We start from the raw sequence: 22329 nt of genomic DNA on the forward strand, positions 1-22329 counted from the left end.
CGAATGGAATGTGCAGTGCAGCAGGCTTTGAGCACCCACTGCGGCCCTGGCCACCCAAGATGTCCTGCACAAAACAAGGTGATCTCACCCGAGCCATTGTGCAGGGCAACATCTGACGGGCGTGGGGACTTCCAGGCTGAGTTACCAAGACCCTACAGTAAAAAGGCAGGCACACGACAGGGATGGGGAAGCCTGTGTGTGCCGTGTGCACCCACCCACTGCCGAGTCTGCTGCAAAACATGCCAAGAAAGTTCAGACAGCCAGGTGTGCTGGGCCGCACCCATAATCCCAGAAATCTGGGAGGCAGAGCCAGGAAGATCACAAGTCTGAGCCCATTGAAAGGATGAAATACCAGCCATGGGGGTGCACACCAGTAATGCCAGATACTCGGGAGGCTGTGGCAGGAGAATCTCAAGTTCAAGTCCAACCTGGACAACTTAATGAGACCCTGTCTCAAAATAAAAATAAAAAGGGTTGGGATATAGCTCAGCAGCAGAGCTTTGCCTAGCATGCAGTTGGCTGTAAGCTCAATTTCCAGGACCAAAAAAAAGATGAAAAAATATCAACATGGTTGAATGAAACTAGCAATCTGATCCCATAATCTGACCTGCAGCCCCAGGGGTGGGGACCCCACTTGAAAAGCCTTCTTTGGTTGTCTGATGGGGTAGCCTGGAAGGCTGTGGACAGACAGGGTGCCTGGCCCACAGGGGGCCACTGTCCTGGGGTCCCAGGTGTGGAGGGCAGAAGCCGAGCCCCAGTCACCACAAGGGCGCGCAGACTGGGGAGGCTGCTGGGAATGGCTCTGCGGCAAGGCATGCAGGATTAGCCCCTGGGGCCCAGGAGCTGGTATGGGACAAAAGAAGTCCCAGGATGGAGACATCTGCCGTCCCTGCCTGGGGCCGCGCACGTGGGGACAAGGCAGATGCCCTGCAGGGTGCAGGCGGATGCAGTACACGTCACAGCTGAAGAATGAGGCTGCATGGCCACCAGGAGGGCCACTCGGAAGTCCTGGGGACCTCAGCCTCAGGCCCTCAGGGCACTCCCAGCGCAGGCTCAGTGTGCCCCTGACAGCGGCAGGGCAGCTAAGAGGCAGGGACACACTTGCAGGACCGCCCGGTGGGCGCAGAGGACAGCTTGGAGGGAGGCTGGCTCAGGCCTCCTGGGTGTTAAGTGTGCCTGGCAGGGGACACGCACGAAAACCACAGACAGAAACCTGGCCAGGCCGAGGAACAGGTGAGTGAGAGCCACAGGGCCAGCACGGAGCCTGCGCCTGCTCCCTCGTGGGCACCACCTGTGTGTCCCCTCCCAGCCTCAGCAGCACAGGAGCTACGCCTGCCAATGGGAAGGGGCGTCGGGCCCCATTTCCACGGCCCCGTGACCACGTGCAGAGCAGAGACAACGCCAGGCCAGCCACTGGCTTCCGGCCACCGCAGGAACGCGCACTGGGGTGACGCCCCCCCCCCCCGCCCTCCGTCCCAGCTCCCGTAGCTCACCCCCAGCTCCCCGCTCCCAGCCCCAAAGGCCAGGGGCACCAGGCTGCGGGCGAGGCATCGCCCGGGAGACGGGACTGGCACCTGGCGCGGGCACTCCGCGACTGTTGGGGCCGCCCGGTGCTGTGTCCACCCACCCAGACACGCCGTGGGGCCCCCAAGTCGCGACACTCCGGGCCGAGAGAGGCCCGCACAGCGGGAAGGGCGCGGAGGACGGGAGGCCGTGCAGCCCTAGCGGTCCGGAGTCCCGGGCTGCTTCCGGAGGCGCGAGGCAAACGAAGCGAGTCCCCAGAGGGGACCCTGCCCGGTCCGCGCTCCGCCCCTGCACCCTCCCGAGGGCCCGACCCCGCCCGCGCACCTGTCCTGGGCGTGGCCCCGCGGCCCCGCCACGCCGCCCCGGCCGCTGGTTGGCCGAGGCTGCGCGCTATGCTAATGAGCCGGCCTCCCCGCACCTGCCGGCCGTCCCGAGTCCAGTCCGGCCCCGCCGCCGCACCATGCCGCGCTCCTTCCTGGTGAAGACGCAGCCCGGCCACCGGGCACCCGACTACGGGCGGCTGGAGACGCGCAGAGGTAGGGGCCGGCTGCACTGGGGTCCTGGGACGGGAGCGCACCTGTGCTAGGTGAGGGGCGCCGCCTCGTGGGGACCTCCGCCCACTCACCACTGCAGCCCAGCACCGACCCGTGTCATCTCCTAGGCAGGAAGTTGCAAGGGTGAGAAGGCTGGCCGCGCACTGGCCTGTCACTCGCCCAGAGCCCCTGGGACCCCAAAGCCCTGAATCCTGCCCCAAGCTGGTGGAGGGAGAGGGAGGGGGTTCGGGCTGGGATGGGTGGGCTCCCTGGCTGGGCTCCCGAGAGCATCCTGGCGGGGTGGTGGGCACAGGGAACAAGGAGATGAGGGGCCCCCCGGCCCCCCCAGGTACCTGTCCTGCTGGGCCTCGCTGTGGCCTCCCAAGACCTGCCCTCACCCCAGGAGCCCACTGGCCATTCTCGTCCGGGCTGGGCTAGGCCCACAGTCCTCCACAGACAGCTCAGGGTCCACACTTTCCGCCCCTGGCAGGTCTGAGATGGGGGTAGGCAGAGGAGGACCCAGCGCCAGGGCAGCCGACTGCCTAGCTGGCAGAGTGGCCCCCACCGGCCTGGCCCCCGGTGCTCCCCTCCCTGGCTCAGCCCCACTCCCCAGCCCCACCTGCTTCAGATCCGCAGCTCCCTCCCCACTGCTCAGTGCCCGGGGTCTCAGGGAGACCCGGGACCCCAGCCAGGGAGCCCTGCCCAGCCCCCAACCCCGGGGTGTGAGCCCCTATCCGTCTCTCAGCCCAGGCTGCCACCAGGGGGTGCCATCTGGGCCCTGCTTCTCAAGTGCACATTCTGAAGTCAGTTTGGTGAGTGGCCACCCCCGCCTTCGTGAAATACAATAGAGCAGAAACGATTGGGGTGAGCGTTCACAGCGCGTGGGGCTTTTGTTTCAGTGAGATACGTGGACCCAGATTGAGCTGTGATGGAAAATTGAACTCACACCGGTCATAGTTAGGGGTTTTGTTTTGTGTCGTGCTGTTCTTTGAGGTGCTAGGGATGGAACCCGAGGCCTCATGCCTGCTAGGGAAGCACTCACGAGTGAGAGCGAGCTGAGCTGCACCCCCAGCAGCTCAGGGTGACAGGGTTCAAAGTGTGGAACTCCTGCTTTGAGCCAGGATGCCGTCCCAGAACAGACCTGAGGTGCCCAGGTTTGGGGCCCCTTCACCTTCTAAGCTGGCGCCCGGTTAGGGCTCTGGGGAACTCAGAAGCCTTCTGCCAGAACCAGCTGCAGGAGAGGCGAAAAGCAGGATGTAGAGAAGGTACTCTCACCACGGGGCACAGGGACATGCACCTCTAATCCTGGTGACTCAGGAGGCTGAGGCAGGAGGACTGCAAGTTTGAGGCCTGGGCAACGTAGTGAAAAACTTGTCTCAAAATAACAAATGTTCAAAGGGCTGGGGATGTAGCTCAGTGACACAGTGCCCTGAGTTTCCTCCCTAGAACTGAAAAGGAAGAAGAAAGCAGAAGCCACCTTTGCCTGCACACTGGGCTGGCGTAGAGTTCCTTTCCTGCCCCTGCCTCTGCTGTGACCTCGGGGCCACAGAGTTTAACTCTGGCTGATGCCTAGGGCTAAGGAGGGGCCGGGCCTTGGACTCGGGACCGTGGTTTTCCTGTCCGCTGGGGGGCACAGTCTCTCCAGAGCCTTCTGGGACTGTGCCTGTCACCTGTCAGTCACCTGTCCCTCCTGGTGGACGGAAACCTGCTGGGCTGATCTTGTAGGGGAACGGGAAACCTTCCTGCTTTCTCCTCATTTTCACCAGTGCTTATTTTTTTCCCTTAACTTCGACCCAACCAAGAGGGTGTGCAGTGGGTCTTGCCGTGGTCTGGGCTGAGTTTTTCTGAGGACCATTTGTGCTCACTGACCACTTGGGCATCCTCTATGGAGAAGACGCCATGCTCATCTTTCCTTTTCTGTATTGTATCACTTGTCTTTTTGTTGTTGAGTTGCAAACATTCTTTATATATTATGGATGCTGGTTCCTGATCAAATACCTGACTTGCAAGTGCTGCATTTTCTCCCACTCTATGAGTCATCTTTCTCTTCCAAAGCTCCAGGGTGGAGGTACAGGGCCACAGACTTGTCTCCATGCTGTGGAAGAATAAGTGGATCCGGGGCTGTTTGGTGATTCGGGCCCTGGGGAGTCCAGAAATGACCTCCTTCCTGTGGAGCGACCTCTTAGTCTGAGGCCGCTGCTCTGGCTGGTGAAAGCAGGGGTCACAGCTGCTAGGACTGGCCATGCCAGGAGCGGGGCTGGTGCTGCCTGGGTGGGGACAGCACCCGAGAGCCCGTCCCCACCCAGCTGAGCGTGTCCCCGCGTGTTCCGGAGCAGTGGGCTGCTGCCGGTGGCTGGAGAGGAGTTGACTGCATCGTGATACGCATGGGAAGACGCCACAGGGGTGATGACAGGGTGACTGGAGGCTAATGACTGTGGGGGTGGACAGCGGCTCTCACCCTGGCGCCTCCGGCCCAGGGTTCTGACCTTACGCTGCTGGCTGGGCCGCAGCCCACAGCCTGGGCTGGGCTGGGGCTCCCCGGAGGGCTCAAGAGCCCGGGGCATGGAGGGACAGCTCTGCCACCCTGTGAGAGGTGCTTTGTGCTGCAAGGCACTGGGGTCCTAGGAGACCTTTTGCTCTTCTTTTTTTTTTTTGGACTGGAGATCGAACTCAGAACCTTGCACTTGTGAAGCAGGTGGTGGCACCACTGAGCTAAATCCTTGGCCCCCGTTTTGCTTTTCTTTTTCCTTTTTTTTTTTTTGTGTGTGTGACAGAATCTCACTCTGATCCAGGCTGGCCTTGAACTACGCAGCCCAGACTGGCCTGGAACTCACGGTGATCCTCCTGGCTCACCCTCCCGAGTGCTGGGATCATAGGTGTGCGCCACCACGCCGCATGGCTCAGAAGCCACTTTTCTGTTAGTTTTTTGTGGTTTTTGTTTTAGTTAGATACACATAATGGTCACATTCATTATAGGGGATCTCTACCTGCACCTGATAGATCGTGCTTCTCTTTTCCCATCCCCTCCCCTCCCTCCCTTCGACCCCTCTTCCCCTCCTTATTTACAAAAGCTTTGTTTCCATTTTTTAACGCGGAGCTGGGGTTTACTCTCCACCTGGGACGTAGTCCTGACTCTGGGGCCAGGATTCCAGCTGCAGTGGCCGCACACTGTGGGGCGCCTCGACTGTCCCAGCTCAGTCTGGATGCTGTGTGTGGGTGCGGTGAGCAGTCTGAAAGCACGCCGGGTCCAGCTGTCCTCACCTTCTGTTCTCTTCCGTCCCCCAGAAGGCAATGGCAGCTGCTCCCCCAACAAAGAGGCCCCGTCCACGCCCAGCGACCTGCCCCGGCCCTGGGGCCGCACCTCAGCAGTCACCTGCATCTCCCTGCCCCTCCCGCCTCGTCAAGAGGAAGCTTTGGGGTTTCCCGGGCCAGATGCCCCGGAGATTGGCCTGGGAGGCCCTTGGGCCGCCCGGGTCCCCAGTTTCCCCCTCAGAGACAGCCTGAATCACCTCAACCTGCCCCCACTGCTGCTGCTGCCCACGCGCTGGCCCCTGGTCCTGCACCCCCATGCCTATGGGGCTCCAGACAAACTGCTCGGGGCCATGGGGGCCCCTCGAGCCCCAGGAGGCTTCGAGTGCGTCCACTGCCACAAGGCCTACCACACGCCAGCCGGGCTGGCCCGGCACCAGCAGCTGCAGTGCCACCTGCAGGCCGGGCGCGTCTTCACCTGCAAGCACTGCGACAAGGAATACGGCAGCCTGGGAGCCCTCAAGATGCACATCCGCACCCACACGCTGCCCTGCGTATGCACCGTGTGTGGCAAGGCCTTCTCCAGGCCCTGGCTGCTGCAGGGCCACATCCGGACCCACACAGGTGGGACGGGAGGCCGGGGTCCCACACTCCCCTCTGCACACTCGGAGTCCCCAGCACAGCTTGTGAACAGACGCACGCCCCTAAGGTCCTGCCTGAACCCTGGGGCGGCAGCGTCACCTCCCGCCTCTGCTCTAGCAAGCACCCGCCCCAGTCCTTGGCCATGGCCACAGGCCTTTGCCTCTGCCCCTGCTCACGGGCCCTGTGCCCCTGTGTCTGTGCCCACGTGGCCCTCCACTGCAAGGACACCGACGGCAGTCGTGTGGGGTTAAGGCTCCCCATTGGCCACATCTTGATTACATTTGCAAAGATCCTGTTTCCAAACCAAGCCACAGATGTGGGAGCAGGGTGTGGAGGAATCCCAGACTGGGTGAAGCTCAGAGTGCGGGGCCCATGTGCCCACCCTGCAGTCCTGGGTCTGGGGCAGCAGAAAGGAGAGGAAGGTGGCCTGGGCATCAGGACAGTGAGGGGCAGAGGCTCAGGACTTGGGGACACACAGCCAGCCTGTCCAGCAGGCAAGGCCCGTGGGGACACCAGTGGGTGCCTTGGGACTCCATAGTACTGCAGGGCTGCATAGTAGTTTCTCAGGGCCCCTTCCAGGGTTGTCCTGAGGCCAGGATCCCAATAGACGTCCCTTGTCCCAACCCCTGATGGCCCTGATTGAGGCCCTTGGCTGCTCTCCTGTTGGCCAGCAGCCTGAGGCTGTAGGGCGTCTCATATTGGACCTCGTGGCTCGGATCCGGTTGGCCTCCATGGAAGCCTCAGCCAGTGGCTGCCCTAGCCCTCGAATGGGGCCTTTGATGCTGGTCTGGCCTACTGCCTGTCACAGGAAGCCATGACCCTGGGTGTCCACAGGCAGTGGAAGGGAGGAGCAGGTCATTCAGGGACAGGCAGGACACTTCATGGTCGCCACCTCTGTGGCCGTGCCCTGGCTGTGGCTGCTCACCCAGCCCTGCCTTCCTCCTGCAGGTGAGAAGCCCTACGCCTGCCCTCACTGCAGCAGGGCCTTCGCCGACCGCTCTAACCTCCGGGCACACCAGCAGACACACTCAGGAACCAAGAAGTACCCATGCAAGGGCTGCGGAAAGACCTTCTCCCGTATGTCCCTCCTAGCACGACACGAGGAAGCAGGCTGCTGCCTGGCCCCTGAGGGTCCCCCCTGCCCCGAGAGCTGAGGGCCGGCTGGCCTTGGGCAGCCCCTTCAGCTGGGGTCCAGGAGGACAGAGGCCTGGCCTCCCCTGCCACAGGCCTTGGTCCCCTGGGTCCCACCCATTGTCCTGGAGCTTGCTAGTGGCCAGCTAGGTGCTTTTGCTGGAAGGACTCAGCAAGGACAGTGGAGGGAACATGGTGCCCGTGAGGGTCCGGGTCCGGTGGAGGACTGGGCTGGGAGTGGGGCTGGGGACAGCGGGGTGGCTGCATGTGGCTGAGTGGCATCACAGGCAGAGCAGTGTCCCCAGCTCTGACTGGCTCAACTTGACCTGGAGGGGACAACCAGACCCGAGCAAGGACCGTGACACCTTCGCCAAGAGGATAGTGGGTGGGGGGCCCAGGAGACACTTGTCCTGCTGTCATCAGCTCCACCTGTGCCCCACCCAGGACTATGACCTGAGCACCTCTGACGGCCTCCCTCTCACCCAGAGGTGCCCGGGCTGCCAACCTCCTGTGTGAGAGCATTCTGTAACATTCTGCAAGGTCTGCCGGAACCACACACACATGGCACCTTCTCCTCATGGCTCATCCTTCAGCTGCTCCAGGCCAAACCTGGCAGGAGCCCTGGCTGGTGTTACCACCTGCAGTTTCAGCCCCATGGATGCTGGCCAGGCCCAGAGAGGCACTGAGCCTTGAGGATCCTGCAGCAAACCAGGCCTTGATGCCACGGGGTGCCCTGGGCCAAGGTGACCCTGGGAGCTGAGCTGCAGCCCAGCCTGACGGTGCCTGAGGAAGCCAGGGTCTGTGCACCATGGGCGGGGCCAGGGCCAAAGTTTTGAGGCAAATGTCCCCCTGAGGTGGTCTTCCGAGCCTGGGGGCGCTGGCTGTCCCTGGTCTCCTTGTCCCCCATTCTCTCTTCCTGCAAGGTCACCAGGCCGAGGGTTGCGGACCCAACACTGTGGGACACAGGATCGCCATAACTGCTGCTCCCAAGGTCAACTTACTGGAGACCCCTCCCTCCCAGGCTCCTCTCCACTTCCTGCCAGGGCAAAGGCAGGGACTGCAGCACCTGGGCTGGACAGGGACAGTGGTCGTGTCCCGAAGGGCCTGGCATTGAAGCAGGTGGCTGCCCAGGGCAGGACCCCCGTGGCCAGGCGGGACCCATGCCATGGCTGGGGATGGGAGGCTCCCCTGGAGTCGCACCCAGGTGCCTAAAGGAAGCTGTGCTGGGGGTCTCATCTATTTCTGGGGCCCCCCATCTAAATGGGGCCGCTGCACCTGTTGGTATGAAGGAAGGGAATTTCACAGGCCCAAAATAAAGCCGAATGTTTCCCTGCAGGACCAGCCCATGGAAAATGCACTTATATTTATATCTGGGCTGGCAGAGGGCAAGGTCACGTGGGGAGTGTTGGCACAGTGGGGAGAGGGCACGGCCCCTGCCAGGGGCTGACTCAGAATGAATGGAGCAGACTTTCCACCTTGCAAGGCAGGCTGAGGTCACGCAGTGCCAGCTGCCCTCCGTGACACCTGTGCTGCAGCCACATGGCTGGCACCTCGGACACCAGCAGCCGACTCACCAGGGTCCCTTCAGCCTCTCAGCACCCACAGATCCAGAACCAGAAGGGCATCTACACCCACTTATGACCCTCCTCCAAGGCGGCGTGGCCAGCCCTTCTCTGGGGGCCGCTGACCCGGGTCCCTGCCTGTGTCCTTTTCCACCCAGCCTCACTCTCTGAAGCCCCCCAGAAGGCCCCCTTTTTCCTTGTGGTACTGGGGGTTGAGTCCAGGGTCTGCACACTCAGCTAAAGCCCCAGCCCTTTTAATCAGTATCCCCACCCCTACCCCGTACCGGGCATCAAACTCAGGACCTTGCACTTGCAAGGCAGGCAGGGAGCCACTGAGCTAAATCCCTGGCCCAACCCCAGCCCTTTAAAAATGTTTCATTTTGAGGCAGTTTCCCCAAGCCAAGGCACCTCGAACCGAGCAGGCAGCCAGAAGCAGGGTTTCGGTCAACAGTTAGGTGTGGGGCAAAGCAGAGGCCTAGCAATAGGGCAGCGGATGGTGTATGGGGGCAGAAGAGCTTGGGCAGCAGAAGGACCTGGCACCTCACACCAGAAGGAGGGTAACTCGGGCCCAGAGCCCGGCCTCCCGAAACAGGTGTGTGCGGGCAGCAGACCTCCCGGGTGCCCACTGAAAGAGGCTGCTCCTGGGCGCAGAGGAGGCTAAGGTTGCTGCTGTCCCTTCCCGGAGCCCAGGGTTCTATAAATATCACTGTGGCCTGGAATAGGCCGGGGTTCTCCAGATGCCTGAAAATAGCCCCTCACTGCTGTCTATACTCAAAGCCCACTTCTGGCTCTGCTGCAGGCCTAAGTTTAGCTCCCTGGCAGCACTCGGTGGAACACAAGTTTCCAGCCTGCCTCCCTCTGGATGCAGGATGTCCTGAGGGACATCTTGGCCGCCAAGCCCAGGCAGCTCAGCGAGAGGCCATGCCGCTGAGTATGGTGGCGTACACCTGTGATCCTAGCATTACAGAGAGGCTGAGGCAGGAAGATCACTCGCAATTCAAGTCCAGCCTGAACTACGTGGTGAGACCCTGTCACACGCATGTGCACGTGTGTGTGCCTGCACGCAGGGCACACCGACTGGGAGCTGTCCTGTCACCAGCCTATTGCCGAATTTGTCACACCGGTGGGTTTCTTCAGCTCCAGAAGGGCTGTGGCGACTCCTATGCCAGAATTTAGAGAATGCCAAATAAACAGGGCAGGGCACGAGGGCTGCAACTTCAGGAAAGCTTCAGCCTCAGCAGGCACACACCTGTAATCCCAGCTACTCAGGAGGATGAGGCAGGAGGATTTCAAGTTTGAGGCCAACATAAGCAATTTAGCGAGACCCTGCCTCAAAACAACCCTAAGGGTCCACTCAGCCTGTCAGCTGCTCCTCTGTCCCCTGTCCCCGAGGCTGAGCTTGTGCCCATCCCTAAGGAAGACAGAGTCGCTCAGTTCTGCTCAGGAGGTTCAAAATATCCACCTGCTTCCTCCCAGGGGACGGGCCTGGGGCCCAGGACACCCGTGACCCTCCCATAGGTGACTCAGTCCCGGGCTCTTCAAACTGCCTGTCTACCCTGCTTGGGTGTCATGGGTGTCGTCCCGCCTGTCACAGTGCAGGCACCTGCTGGCCACTCCCAGTGCCACGGGGCAGCAGAGTACCCTCGAAGACCATGGTGGCCTCCAGGTGCCCCTGCGTGTCCTGAAGCATGGTGGTCCCGGGACACCGGGACAGTGCCCTTGGGGACAAGGGGGGCCAATGTCTCCGGACAGAGCAGCAATTGGGCTGTGCTATGCGGCGAAGTCCACAGTGCAGCTTTGGACATTTTAATCTTCCGCTAAACCACAGCTTCTGGCTCAGGCTCCAGCCAGTGTCTGCAGGCTGAACATCAGCCACAGAGCCTGAGGCAGCAACATGCTAGTTCTGAGCCCTGTGGTCAGAGCCAAGCAGGGAGCTGGCGCTTTCCAGGGACAGGGAGGAGGGGGACTGGTGTGAGTGGAGGTTGTGTAGGGCAGCTCGGGCTCACCAGCCGCCCCACAGGGTCTGCAGAGCGCAGGCTCCCTTCGGAGTGGCAGCTGTGCCCTGGGGCACAGGGAGGACCCAGCTGTAGCGAGAACACAGCGAAAGCTGGGTGTGGTAGTGCATTTGGAAGGCTGAGGCAGGAGGATCGTTGTGAGTTGGAGGCCAGCCTGGAGTACACAGTGAGACGCTGTCTCAAAAACAGTAATAACAACAAAAATCCAAAAATGCAGTGCAAGGCCATGCTTCCCACTGAAGCTACAGCAGATCCTGGGCAAAGGGCTTTGTTGCATGAGCGGCAGGGCCACCCCACCTCCCCCCCACACTACGAGATGTGCAGAGAGTTTAGGCTCCTAGCCCAAGGCCACACACCAAGCAGACCGCAGGGCTGGAACCGGAATCCACACAGTTGGGCTCCAGTTTGTCCTTTTCATCCCTGAGTGATACGACTGCTCAATACCAAATCCCCAAGCTTCTTTCACTTTGAAGTCAGCCAACATGGCACCAGGGCAGCAAGTCAAGCCTGGTTCTGTGAGCTGGGCCGGGCTGCACGGCGAGATGGCCAGGGCCAGGGCGACTGGAAAGGGAGCAGACGGTGGACTTGGAAAGGAAAAGGGAGCCCAGGTCTGGAGTCTGACTGAGAGTGGAGGCTCCAGGCTGAAGCCAGCCTGAGGACAGCACCCAGCACACAGCAGGTGCTCAGTGCTCAGCCCTCCACCTCCGCCTCCGCCTCGCCCTCTGGTCAGCACTGGAAGGGCCTGAGCATTTGTACCAGGCCTCAGGCCTCCAGGACAGGCCAGGAGCTAGACACTCAGGGTGGTGGCTGAGGCCACTCGAGCATGCCGGACTGGCTCAGGGCTGTGGGGAGCAGCCGGAGCCCAGAGCACCGTGACCTGGCACAGTGGCCTCCCCAAGCATGGGGAGCCGCCAGTCACTGCTTCTGAGCAGGCTCAGGGCTTGATTCTTGAAGTCCTGGGGCAGTCGCAGGCCGGTCTCCTCCTGCTGTTTTCTCTCTGGGTCCCACTGGCACCCTGTGTGCTGTGGCCACCCGTTTCCTTATTGCTACCACTCCAACTGCCCCAGGCCCACCCGAGGGCCTCAGTGTACCTCACTGTCTCCGCAGGCGCGGTCTCCACACAGCCACACTCAGGCCCACGGTCAGGCCTGCTGTGCGTGGCTGGCGGTGCTGATGGGGAGAGGGGGAGTCTAACTCCGGGCTCGCTGCATTTGCTCTCTCGGGCTTGGGGCTGAGCGTAGGGATGACTAAGGGGGGGGGACCCCTCGCAGGGCCCTGACTTCCGACGCCCCCTCTGAACGCCTCACCAAGATGCCACCTGGGCGGGACCCTTCCGTGGCTTTCATTATTATTACTTTGTGTGTGTGCGCGCGTGCTGGGATGGAACCAGGGCTCCACGCTCCCCAGACATCCGCCATACCGTGAGCTCCTCCCCGCGGTGACACTGCACAGTCACCTCCCCACCTCTCCCGGAGGAGCCAGCCCGCAAAACACCTGTCCTGTCATTGCTGGTCAGTTTGCACTTTCCAGAGCTCTGAGGACTGACTCGCCGTTCAGTCGCCTGGGGCCTTGGCGACCTGGGGCTTCTGCTCCTGTCTGAACTCTGAGGCTTCTGCCTTTTTTTTTTTTTTTTCTTTTTTTCTTTTTGGTACCGGGGATTGAACTCGGGACCTTGTGCTTGTGAGGCAGGCACCGGAACCACTGAGCTAAATCCCCAGCTCTGCCTCTTTTTATTTCCTTCCACTGTCCTGATACAGATCTTTCTTCCTTGCCTCTTTCTTTCTGTTTTTTTTTTTTTTTTTTGGTACCAGTGATCGAACTCTGGACCTTGCGCTTCCAAGGCAGGAGGCGGAACCACTGAGCTACATCCCCAGCCCTTTCTTTCTGTTTTTTTTGTGGTTGTTGGTAGTTTTTTTTGCTTGTTTGTTTTTGAGACAAGGTTTCACAATGTAGTCCAGGCTGGCCCCAAACTCCTGGCAGTGCTCCTGCCTCAGCCTCCTGAGTGCTAGGATTACAAGCGTGTGCCACCACATCTGGCTTTGTTTTCTGAGACAAGGTCTTGCTGTGCAGTTCAGTCGTGATTGTCGTTCAGGCTAGCCTGAACCTCACTGAGTAACGTAGGCTGGCGCCCAGCTCCTGGCCATCCTCTTGCCCAGCCTCCCAGTGCTGCCGTCATGGGTGTGTACCACCACACTGGCTTTCGGGTTTTGTTTTTTGAGAGAACGAGTCTTATAGTGCAGGCTGATCTCAAACCTGTGGGCTCCTGCCTCAGCCTCCTGTGTGTGGGGCTCACAGGCCTGTGCCACATGAACTCTGGATGCAGATGCTTCATGGTGGACGCTGCACCCCGCACCCTAGCATGGAGCTCTGAACTAGAAAACAGCAAGGCCCCGGCTGTCCTGTTCGGAGTCCCTGCTCCTGCTGGTGCCCTCTTGCTCTGATCTTCCCACAGTGCCTTCAGCTCAGGACAGAGTCCCGTGCGTCCTGGCAGAAGCTGCACCCTCAGCGGCTTGCCAGCACCAGCGAGTTCCGGTCGTCCTTCAGGGCACCGTTGCCCTGGTCTACGTCCCCCCCTCACCCTCGCAGAGAGGGTGCCAACTCCTTGCTGGGCACGGTGGTCCACCAGGCAGGCGTTGTGCAGGCTGTTGTGGGGTCGCGCGGGGCCAGGCCCGGCCCTGCAGATGTGAGTGGCTCCAGTCCTGCAGAGCGGTCACAGCGCCGAGCCTGATCGCCCTCAAGTCCCATCTTGCATTCTGACTTTGGCCACTGCGAAGCCACCTGCTGTGTACCCTGGACCTCCAGAACCCAAAAGAAACCTCTCTTGTGCAGGCACCAGCCTCGGGGATTTTACCGCAGTAACAGAAAACAGCCTAGCACCCGGGAGCTCAGCAGTGCTCTGAGAGCAAGCCGGAAGTGCGGACGCTGCAGCAGCTGCAGAAGAGGCGCAGCCTTGATGCCTCGCTCCCAGGCTTTCAGGAAATCGAAGACTTCCCTTGAAAGACAGGGCAGAAGGCTCTGGAGCTGGGCAGCCACCCACTTCACCAGCCCCAGGACACGGGTGCTCTTGGCTTGAACCCAGGGCCCGTGCATTGAGCTGCATCCCCGGCCTCTCACCTTTCATTTGGTGACAGGGTTTCTCGCTAAGTCACTGAGTTGCCCAGGCTGGGCTCAAATTGCAGCCCTTAGTGCTGGGATTGCAGGCGGCACCTCCATGCCCGGTGCACATGTTCTTTAAAGCACTTGTTCTGGGCTGGGGGATTTAGCTCAGTGGTTCCACCGCCTGCCTGGCAAGCACAAGGACCTGAGTTCGATCCCCGGTGCCAAAAAAAAAAAAAATAAATAAAAGATAAAACACTTGTTCTGCTACCAACACCCTTCTCGTTCTCCCTTCCCCAGAACACCAGCAGGTGCTTCGCCACTGACAGCCCTGCCCAGGGTTTAGGTTTAGCTCGCTCGCTTGCTTTGCCCTTTGCCTGGATCCCCCCAGCACTGAATTCGTCCTATAAAGCGGGCAGTGACTCTAGCAGCAAACATGTATGAGAAGAGCAGACCTGGGGCAGGTGCTCCTGAGGCTGCAGGATGTCAAGGGTGGGAGGACTGAGCTGAGGAGGGACATCCTCCTGGGTCTGTGGTGTCCAGGGGGGAGTGACAGGCCCCAGTGGGCTTCCGGGTAACTCGGGAATGAGAGCCAGGCATAGAGGCGCCGGCCCCCACGATGGGGACCACTGTGTCCCAGAGCAGGGGTTAGCCAGCCAGGGCCGAGTACAGACACCATCTATTTTTGTACAGAACAAAGTGAAAAATGTGTCAAAGAGAATCAAAAGACAGAACGGAACTGTATGTAGCCAAAACAGGGAAATAGCCTGACATCTACCAACAGATGACTGACCAATCCATATCACAGAATATTACTCAGCTGTGAAAATGAGTGAGGCAGTGACACCCATTGCCATGTGGAAGAGGCTCAAGACATTAGTGGCTTTTTGTGAAACAAAAGTGATCGCGGGAAAAATTAAAACTATGAACCATCTAAAATGCAAATTAAACAATGTGAAATACCAGTTTTTGCCCATCAGACTGAGAGGGGTCGCTGTGCTGGCTAGGCCTGTCCACCCTCCCCCGTTTTGGCAGAGAGTTAGCCACAGTCTCGCCGCCAGAGGGCAGCTTGTCCACAGCTACCAAAAGCACCTGCACAAAGCGCTTGGCCAGCGGCTCCCCTGGCAGGAGTTTCTCCTACAGAAAAACACTTGCATAAAACTCATGGCAAGGCCCGGACTGTAGCTCAGTGGTGCTGCGCCTGCCTCGCAAGCGCCAGGTCCTGAGTTCGATCTTCGGTACCGAGAAAACAAACAAAACTCGTGGCAAAGCACGGCTCCTAGTGCCAGCAAAACACTGTCCACTGTGGAGTATCTGACCACAGGGAGAAAGCTCTTCTGACCCGGGTGGAAGTGATCTTCAAGAACACCTAATAAGGGGCTGGGGATTTAGCTCAGTGGTTTCACCGCCTGCCTTGCAAGCGCAAGGACCCGAGTTCGATCCCCGGTACCAAAAAAAAGCAAAAAAAAACAAGAACACCTAATAAGGCCGGGGATTTAGCTCAGTGGCTTCGCCTCCTGCTGCGCAAGCGCAAGGACCGGAGTTGGATCCCCGGTACCAAAAGGAAAAAAAAAAAAAAAAGAACACCTAAGAGGAGAAATCGAGAGGAAACAACTGCTCCCACCAGGCATCAAATGGCGAGGGGTCCCTAATACTGATATTTCCGGAGCAGGGGAGGCCAGGGCCCAGGGCGGAGACTTCCGGTTGTATAGTCCTGTCTCTGAAATCCCAGCTGTTTTAAAGGTCAGCACACTTTTAAAAGGGGGAGGGGGGAAGGGAAAGTCAGTGTTTAATCTGTTAGGGATGATGAGAAAATTCTGGAAAGGGGCAGTGGTGACTGCCGCACAAGGCAAAAATACTTGATGCCCCTGAATGCATACTTAAATGTTTTGGGTTTTTTCCCCATACTGCGAATCAAATTCAGGACCTTGTGATTGCCAGCCAGGTTCAGCACCACCAAGCTCCACCCTTGGCCCGGTGTTTTGTTTTGTTTTGTTTTGTTGAGGCAGAGTCCACTATGTAGTTCAGGCTGGCCCTGAATTCATGGTGATCCTCCTGCCTCAGCCTCTCGCGTGCGGGGACTACAAGTGTGCACCGCCACCCTTGGCTGTACACTTAGGGTTTTTTGCTCTGTATATTTTACAGTAAAAAACAAATACCTATACATGTGTCCATCCAAAATCCTTGCTGGTGTGTGTGGGGCTGTGTGGACAAAGCCGATCTGTCTTGGACTCAGCTCATCCCTCAGACCCCCACGGCAAGGGGCAGCCTGGCGGGCATAGGGACCCCAGGATCTGGATGCGGGGATCTCAGTAGCAGGGGTGCAGGGGACCCCAGGATGAGGGTCGTGGGGAACCCCAAGATGCGGGCGCAGGGGACCCCAGCGGCAGAAGCCCCAGATGGACCGCCGCGAGCGGTGGCCCGGGGGCCTCCCGACTGTTGCTTAGGAGAAGCCGGTGAAGGGGAGACCCAAGACTAGGCGGGGCCGCCCACTCAGCCCTGCCCCCCAGCCCCCAGCGCGCCGGGCCCGCCTCCGAAATCCCCGCCTCGCGCCTGAGCAGACCCCGCGCCGGGACGGATCCCGCCCCCTCCACCCCGCGAACACTCAGCGCCTGCGCAGACTCCGCCCCGCGGACACTTGGGGCGTGCACTCCGGTAAGCGGGGCGGGCTCAGCGTCGACCGCCCATCGTCCGATGCCACCCATTGGCTGAGAGGTGGGACGTGAGCTGAGACGGGCGGAGATTGGACGGTGTGGAAGCAGCCGGGGCCGCGCGGGCCAATCGCGTGGCGGCGCGTGAATGGAGCGCCCGCCCGGCGGGTCCCGCAGGATTCGCGGTGGTGCGGCTCCGGACTGTTGGACAATGCCCTCAGACGAGTCGTTGGTGGCCGTCACCTGCACTGCGCCGGTCAACATCGCGGTTATCAAATACTGTGAGTGCCACGGCCCGCGCCTGGGGCCACTGAGGCGCCCGAGGGAGTCGCGGCGGGCTCGGAGGCGGCCGGCGGCCGGGCCCCGCGGATCCGGGGCGTGTCGGGCAGCCCGAGCCCAGCGCGCCTGCCCCTCGGCGGCTCCCGACCGAGGCCGTGCACGGCCCTGTGTCCACCCCCGCCCAGCAGCTGCCGCGGCCACTGCCGCTGCCCCGGCCACTGCCGCTGCCCCCTGACAGCGCGGCGTCATTGCCTCCCAGTTCCCCGATGGCCAGAGAGGCTGACCGTCCTTTCCTGTGCAGTTGCATTTGTTGTCTCTGTCCTTTTTCTCCCTTTCGGTGGGGCTGGGCATTGACCCCGGGGCCTTCCCGCTGAGCTACAGTACCTCCGGGCCTTTTTTGTTTTTGAGTCAGGGTCTTGCTAAATCTCCAAACTGCCCAGCCTGGGCTGGTACTTGTGGTCCTCCTACCTCAGCCTCCCACAGAGCCAGGATTATGGGTGTGCCTGGGTGTCTTAATTGTGTAGTTTTACATTTAGGTTGGTGACCCATCTTGAGTTATTTTGTGTATGAGACTTGAGTTGAGGTTCCTTTGTTTAGCCACCCATCGGTGTTCAATTATTTCAGAAACATTTGTTGGAAAGTTGTCCTTCCTCCATGTAACACTTTTGTAGAAAATCATTTGGGGATATATGTGTGGGTCTATTTCTGGGTTCTCTCTTGTTCCTTAGGTTTATGTCCGTCTCTGAGCCTCCACACTGCTTGGATTGCTGAAGCTATGTGAGAAGTCTTAATGTTGGGCAGGGCTGATCTCAGCCCCTCACTGTTTTCAAAATAGAGTAGCTATTCTGGTTTTTCTTGCATTTCTGTACACTACATTGCTTAGCTGGCCTTGTAGCCCAGGCTGGCCTCAAACTCGCAGTAATCCTCCTGCCTCAGCCTCCCAAGAGCTGGCATCACAGGTGTGTGCCCCCACGCTCAGCTCGTGTGCATTTAAGAATAACTTCTCTCTACCTGAAGTCTGTGGACACCGCTGTGCGCCCTCCTGGGTCCGGGTGCCAAGTCCTGCGCCTGCCAAGAGCTGCTATGTGGGTGGAGCTGACTGAGTTTCTGGGACGAATGTCTTCATTTGCTGACCTCCCCTCCGTCCTCCGTTCTGAGTTTGTCCACTAGACTTTCAATTTCAGCGTCTGTCCTGGCTCTCACGTGTCCGTGTGATGCTTTCCCTAGTTTCTTACACCAGTGTCTGGCCACTTCCTGAAGTGTCCTCACCGCGGCTGCTTTCGGGCTCTTGCCAGGTGACCTCACTTCTGCATCTGTTGGCCACTGTCCTCTTCGTGCATGTGAAGTCCCCCTTCCCCCTGCTGTGACAGGTGGTTTTGGTGAACTGGAAGGCCTTCTGCTGTTCTGAGACCCTGGGTCTTGGCACCACCTGGTGGACACAGGTGCAGCCTGGCTCTGCAGGGTGGAGCAGAACCCAGGCTTTCTGGGCACTGTGGGCACAGCCTGGTCCCTCAGCCAGCAGGGTGAAGTCCAGGTGCCCTGTGGTGAGGGCAGGCCCGGCTCCCTCCTGAGGAGGGGGTCGGGCGTCCCCTCTAGCCTGGGGCTGTGCCATGACATGGTGTGGCTGGGCACAGCAGCGACTGGTCCTTTCCTGTCTTGCTGGGTGCCCCGGCCAGGTCAGCAGCTCTGCATTGCCACTTCGGGTGTGGGGCAGGCACCACTGAGCCTGCCCAAGCTGAGGCCCCATCGCGTTTGAGTCTCCTGCTAGGGCTTGGAGGAGCAGCTGGGCTTGGCGGGCAGCAGGGGAGCAGGACATCTGTATGCTTGACAGAGAGGTTTGGAGATGAGATTTGGAGGTAGTGCTCCGGGGCCCCGGCGTGGGCCTTTGCTTCAGGCCTACAGAAGGTGCTTGCTGGTGGCGCCTGCAGGAGATGGATGTGGGTGGAAGTGGGGCAACTGTGCAGTGAGCCTGCTTCTGTCTGGGGACGGGCGGAAGGAAAGATGGCCAAGAGCCACCATGAGCACACTCAGGGCCTGGCACACACACGCTCAGAGGTGATTTGTGGAATAAATGAAAGAAAAGTACTCAGAAGCAATGGTGCCCGGAGGCATTCAGGAGGCTTCCTGAAGGCAGTGGGCAGCAGGAGGGGCTTCGACTGTTGCAGTGAGAGAGCAGGATTGGGCAGGGCTTAGGGCTGCAGAGCAGGGTGCATGACAGCGGGGAGCACCAGTAGGGAGGGAAGCCTGGGACTCACTGACCTCTGCTTGTCTGTTCCAGGGGGCAAGCGAGATGAGCAGCTGATCCTGCCCCTCAACTCCTCTCTGAGCATCACTGTGCACCAGGACCAGGTGAGGCCCGCTGGGCCCAGCGCTTTCCTAAGCAGGAGGAGGGTCCTCCCACAGGACCCCCGGCCAGCATGGCGCCCGGCCCCCTTCTGGTGTCTGAAGGGCTCGGCCATGCACTGGGCCCTCGCTGCAGGATGCTCATCCACCAACCCCGTCCCGTTGGAAGCTGTGTTCTTTTTTTTTTTTTGGTACCGGGGATCGAACTGGGGTCCTTGTGCTTGCGCAGCAGTGAAATCACTGAGCTAAATCCCTGGCCCTGGAAGCTGTAGTCTTTACCAGCAGCTCCCTGCCTCAGCCTCCTGCTCCCCCAGGGTGGCTGGGGAGGGGAGGACGGGCCTGGCCTGGACCTCCCCTGAGAGGCCTGGGTTTTCCTCTCAGCTAAGAACCACCACGACGGCTGCTATCAGCAAGGACTTCACGGAGGACCGGGTCTGGCTGAACGGCCGGGAGGAGGACGTGCGGCAGCCGCGGCTCCAGGCCTGCTTGAGGGAGAGTGAGTGGGGCCTTCCTGGGAGGAGGGCGGGAGGAGTGGGGTGGGGCCGTGCCCTCTTGCAGACCCTGGGCAGGGAGATGCCAGGAGGAGCCACATGGCTCACGGCCTCCCTGCTGCAGTCCGCCGCCTGGCCCGGAAGCGCAGGAGCACAGGAGATGGGGACCCACTGCCCCCCAGTGTCAGTGACAGGGTGCACGTGGCCTCGGTGAACAACTTCCCCACGGCTGCAGGCTTGGCCTCCTCAGCAGCGGGCTTCGCCTGCCTCGGTGAGTGCCCCAGGTCCTCCCTCTGCCAGCCCAGAGCCTGTTCCGAGTGGCTCCCGGCCTGGCCCTGATGGCACGCTTCCTGCCTGCAGCCTACACCCTGGCCCGTGCCTATGGGGTTGAGGGTGACCTCTCGGAAGTGGCTCGCAGGGGCTCGGGCAGCGCGTGTCGCAGTCTGTACGGGGGCTTCGTCGAGTGGCAGATGGGGCAGCAGGCAGATGGCAAGGACAGCGTCGCCCGGCAGGTGGCCCCTGAGTCGCACTGGCCCCAGCTCCGAGTCCTCATCCTGGTGGTGAGTGGGGTGGGCTGAGGGCCAGAGTGACAGTGGGCGGTCCTGGCCGAGGGGTCAGGAGAGGTCCTGTGTGGCAAGTATAGGGCTGGGCGTTGCCTCCCGTCAGGTGAGCGCCGAGCAGAAGCCGATGGGCAGCACGGCAGGCATGCAGACCAGTGTGCAGACCAGCGCCCTGCTCAAGGTGAGGCCCAAGGTGGGCTGTCTGTCCTCCCGTGTGTGGTGGCAGAGCCGAGCCTCCGGGCGCTCTGAACACCTGGCCGCCTTGCAGTTCCGGGCGGAGGCGCTCGTGCCGGCACGCATGGTGGAGATGGCCCGCTGCATCCAGGAGCGAGACTTCCCGGGCTTCGCCGAGCTCACCATGAAGGACAGCAATCAGTTCCACGCCACCTGCCTGGACACCTTCCCGCCCATCTCCTACCTCAGCGACACGTCCCGACGCGTCATGCAGCTAGTGCACCGCTTCAACGCCCACTACGGGCAGACAAAGGTGCTGGGCCAGGGCCGTGTGGGTGTGGGTGTGGGTGTGGCTGTGTCTGTGTGTGCCCCACAAGGATGGCTCCAGGCTATGCCAGGCGTTAATTTCCTGGCCAGAGTGCTAGTAGCAGGCCCCCCTCGCCACCTCTTTCTGAGTTGAGGCAGAAGTGACAGGTGTGAGGTGCCCAGTGGCACTGCTGCCTTGGCCAGAGCTCTGGGAGCCCCTGGGTCCCTGGCAGACAGGATCTGGGCTGGGGGTGGGCAGTGCGGGAACGCTAAGTGACCACTGCGGTTCCAGGTGGCGTACACATTTGATGCGGGCCCCAACGCTGTGCTCTTCACCCTGGATGACACCATGGCTGAGTTTGTGGCTGTCGTGAGGCACACCTTTCCCCCAGAGGCCGATGGAGACAAGTGAGTGTGGGTCCCCTCCCCTCCCAGGTGACAGGCAGGGCCAGGACGAGCGTCCTGCCAGGAGCTCCTGGGGTCCACGGCTCATCCCACCTGGTGGTCACGGGATGTGTACCTGTGATGGTGCCAGTGTCTCCCCTAGTCCTCAGAAATAGCATTCCCCTGGCCAGGCGTGGTGGCACACGCCTGTCAACAGAAGCTGAGGCCAGAGGGTCGCAGATTTGAGCCCAGCCTGGACAGGTACATAGTGAGACTGTCTCAAAAAAACAAAAAAGAGACTCACATGTGCTCACACAGCCTCCTGCCTCGCTTCCCCAGGTTTCTGAAGGGGCTGCCGGTGACACCCGCCCCTATCTCTGATGAGCTGAAAGCCACACTGGCCATGGAGCCTGTCCCTGGAGGTGTCCAGTATGTCATTGCCACGCAGGTGAGTGCCCGGGCACAGTGGCTTCTGCAGGGCCAGGCCTCGGCCCCTGGTTCGGGCATGGACATCAAGGGTGGGGCACAGCCTGGGCTGAGGGTGTGGTTGGAGCCTGTCACCCGTGACCCGGTGCTGGTGCTCGTCCCCAGGTGGGGCCAGGGCCGCAAGTCCTGGATGACCCGGACGCTCACCTCCTGGGCCCTGATGGCCTGCCGAAGCCCAAGCCGGCTGCCTGAGCCTGCTGCCAGACGATGTCTCCCCCTACAGGCTACTCACTGGGACCAGGGACTGGCACAATGGCCAGGCCACGCTTGGGGCCCGGCTGTGGGGGGCTGGTCCCCCAAGTACCTCACTTCCCCGTGGTGCTTCGCTACAGTGGGCGCTAGATGGAGCCCTGTGGAGGGCCCCCTGATGCCGGTGCTGCCCTGGGATGTGCAGGCAGGGGCTCCTGAGGAGGCGCCTCTCTCTGGGGCTTCCCACGGGAAGCCTAACCAGCTGCACCTCTGAGACTCCCTGACCCTGCACTCCCTGACCTCAGGCCACAGTGGGAATGGGAGTGGGATGTTTTTAAAAAGACCAGTGAGCTGGTGGCATCCAGTCTGGGTAATGCAGTGACTTAGATCCTGTCTCACTAAAAAAAAAAAAAAAAGAAAAAAGAAAAGAAAAACATGCTGGGGATGTAGAGCCCTGGGTTCAACCCCTAGTGCTGCCAAAAAACAAAACAAATATGAAAAAAACCAAGGGACCAGCAACCCCTCCCTTGCAGAAGGGGCTGCCGAGTGGGCCCAGTGAGGCGGGGCCCATCCCGCAGAATAAACGGTGTTGGTGACTGCGGTCTCCGCCTGCCTCCGCTTCCTGCGTGGCGCGGCCCGGCCACCTCGTGACCCCGCGACGGCAGGGGCCTCTCCTCCCCGAGTCCCCGCGCGGGCCCAGGGCGCACGGCCGGA

General features: G+C 60.7%; 2 protein-coding genes across 3 annotated transcripts; both read left to right on the plus strand.

Annotated features, from left to right (window-relative positions):
- The first annotated feature begins 1632 nt into the window (after positions 1 to 1632).
- Positions 1633 to 9465, plus strand: Snai3 (snail family transcriptional repressor 3). Of its 2 annotated transcripts, XM_004843208.4 has the most exons (3): positions 1633 to 2060; positions 5343 to 5930; positions 6897 to 9465. In XM_004843208.4, the coding sequence occupies exons 1-3, from the start codon at positions 1985 to 1987 to the stop codon at positions 7100 to 7102; spliced, it is 870 nt and encodes a 289-aa protein (XP_004843265.1). In that variant the 5' UTR covers positions 1633 to 1984; the 3' UTR covers positions 7103 to 9465. The 2 variants fall into 2 exon arrangements, with proteins under 2 accessions (XP_004843265.1, XP_087051840.1); XM_087195714.1 differs by lacking the exon at positions 1633 to 2060 and having other exon boundaries at positions 2353 to 5930.
- A 7063-nt stretch (positions 9466 to 16528) lies between these two features.
- Positions 16529 to 22211, plus strand: Mvd (mevalonate diphosphate decarboxylase). The gene is made up of 10 exons (XM_004842684.3): positions 16529 to 16684; positions 18961 to 19031; positions 19407 to 19521; positions 19641 to 19787; positions 19877 to 20076; positions 20183 to 20257; positions 20345 to 20563; positions 20849 to 20964; positions 21280 to 21388; positions 21532 to 22211. Exons 1-10 carry the CDS (start codon positions 16552 to 16554, stop codon positions 21616 to 21618), a joined length of 1272 nt encoding a protein of 423 aa, XP_004842741.1. The 5' UTR covers positions 16529 to 16551; the 3' UTR covers positions 21619 to 22211.
- The last annotated feature ends 118 nt before the right edge of the window (positions 22212 to 22329 follow it).

The sequence above is a fragment of the Heterocephalus glaber genome, unplaced genomic scaffold (assembly GCF_053883595.1).
Source record: "Heterocephalus glaber isolate CG9 unplaced genomic scaffold, H.glaber_assembly_v1.0 deba00000071, whole genome shotgun sequence".
Classification (NCBI taxonomy): domain Eukaryota; kingdom Metazoa; phylum Chordata; class Mammalia; order Rodentia; family Bathyergidae; genus Heterocephalus; species Heterocephalus glaber.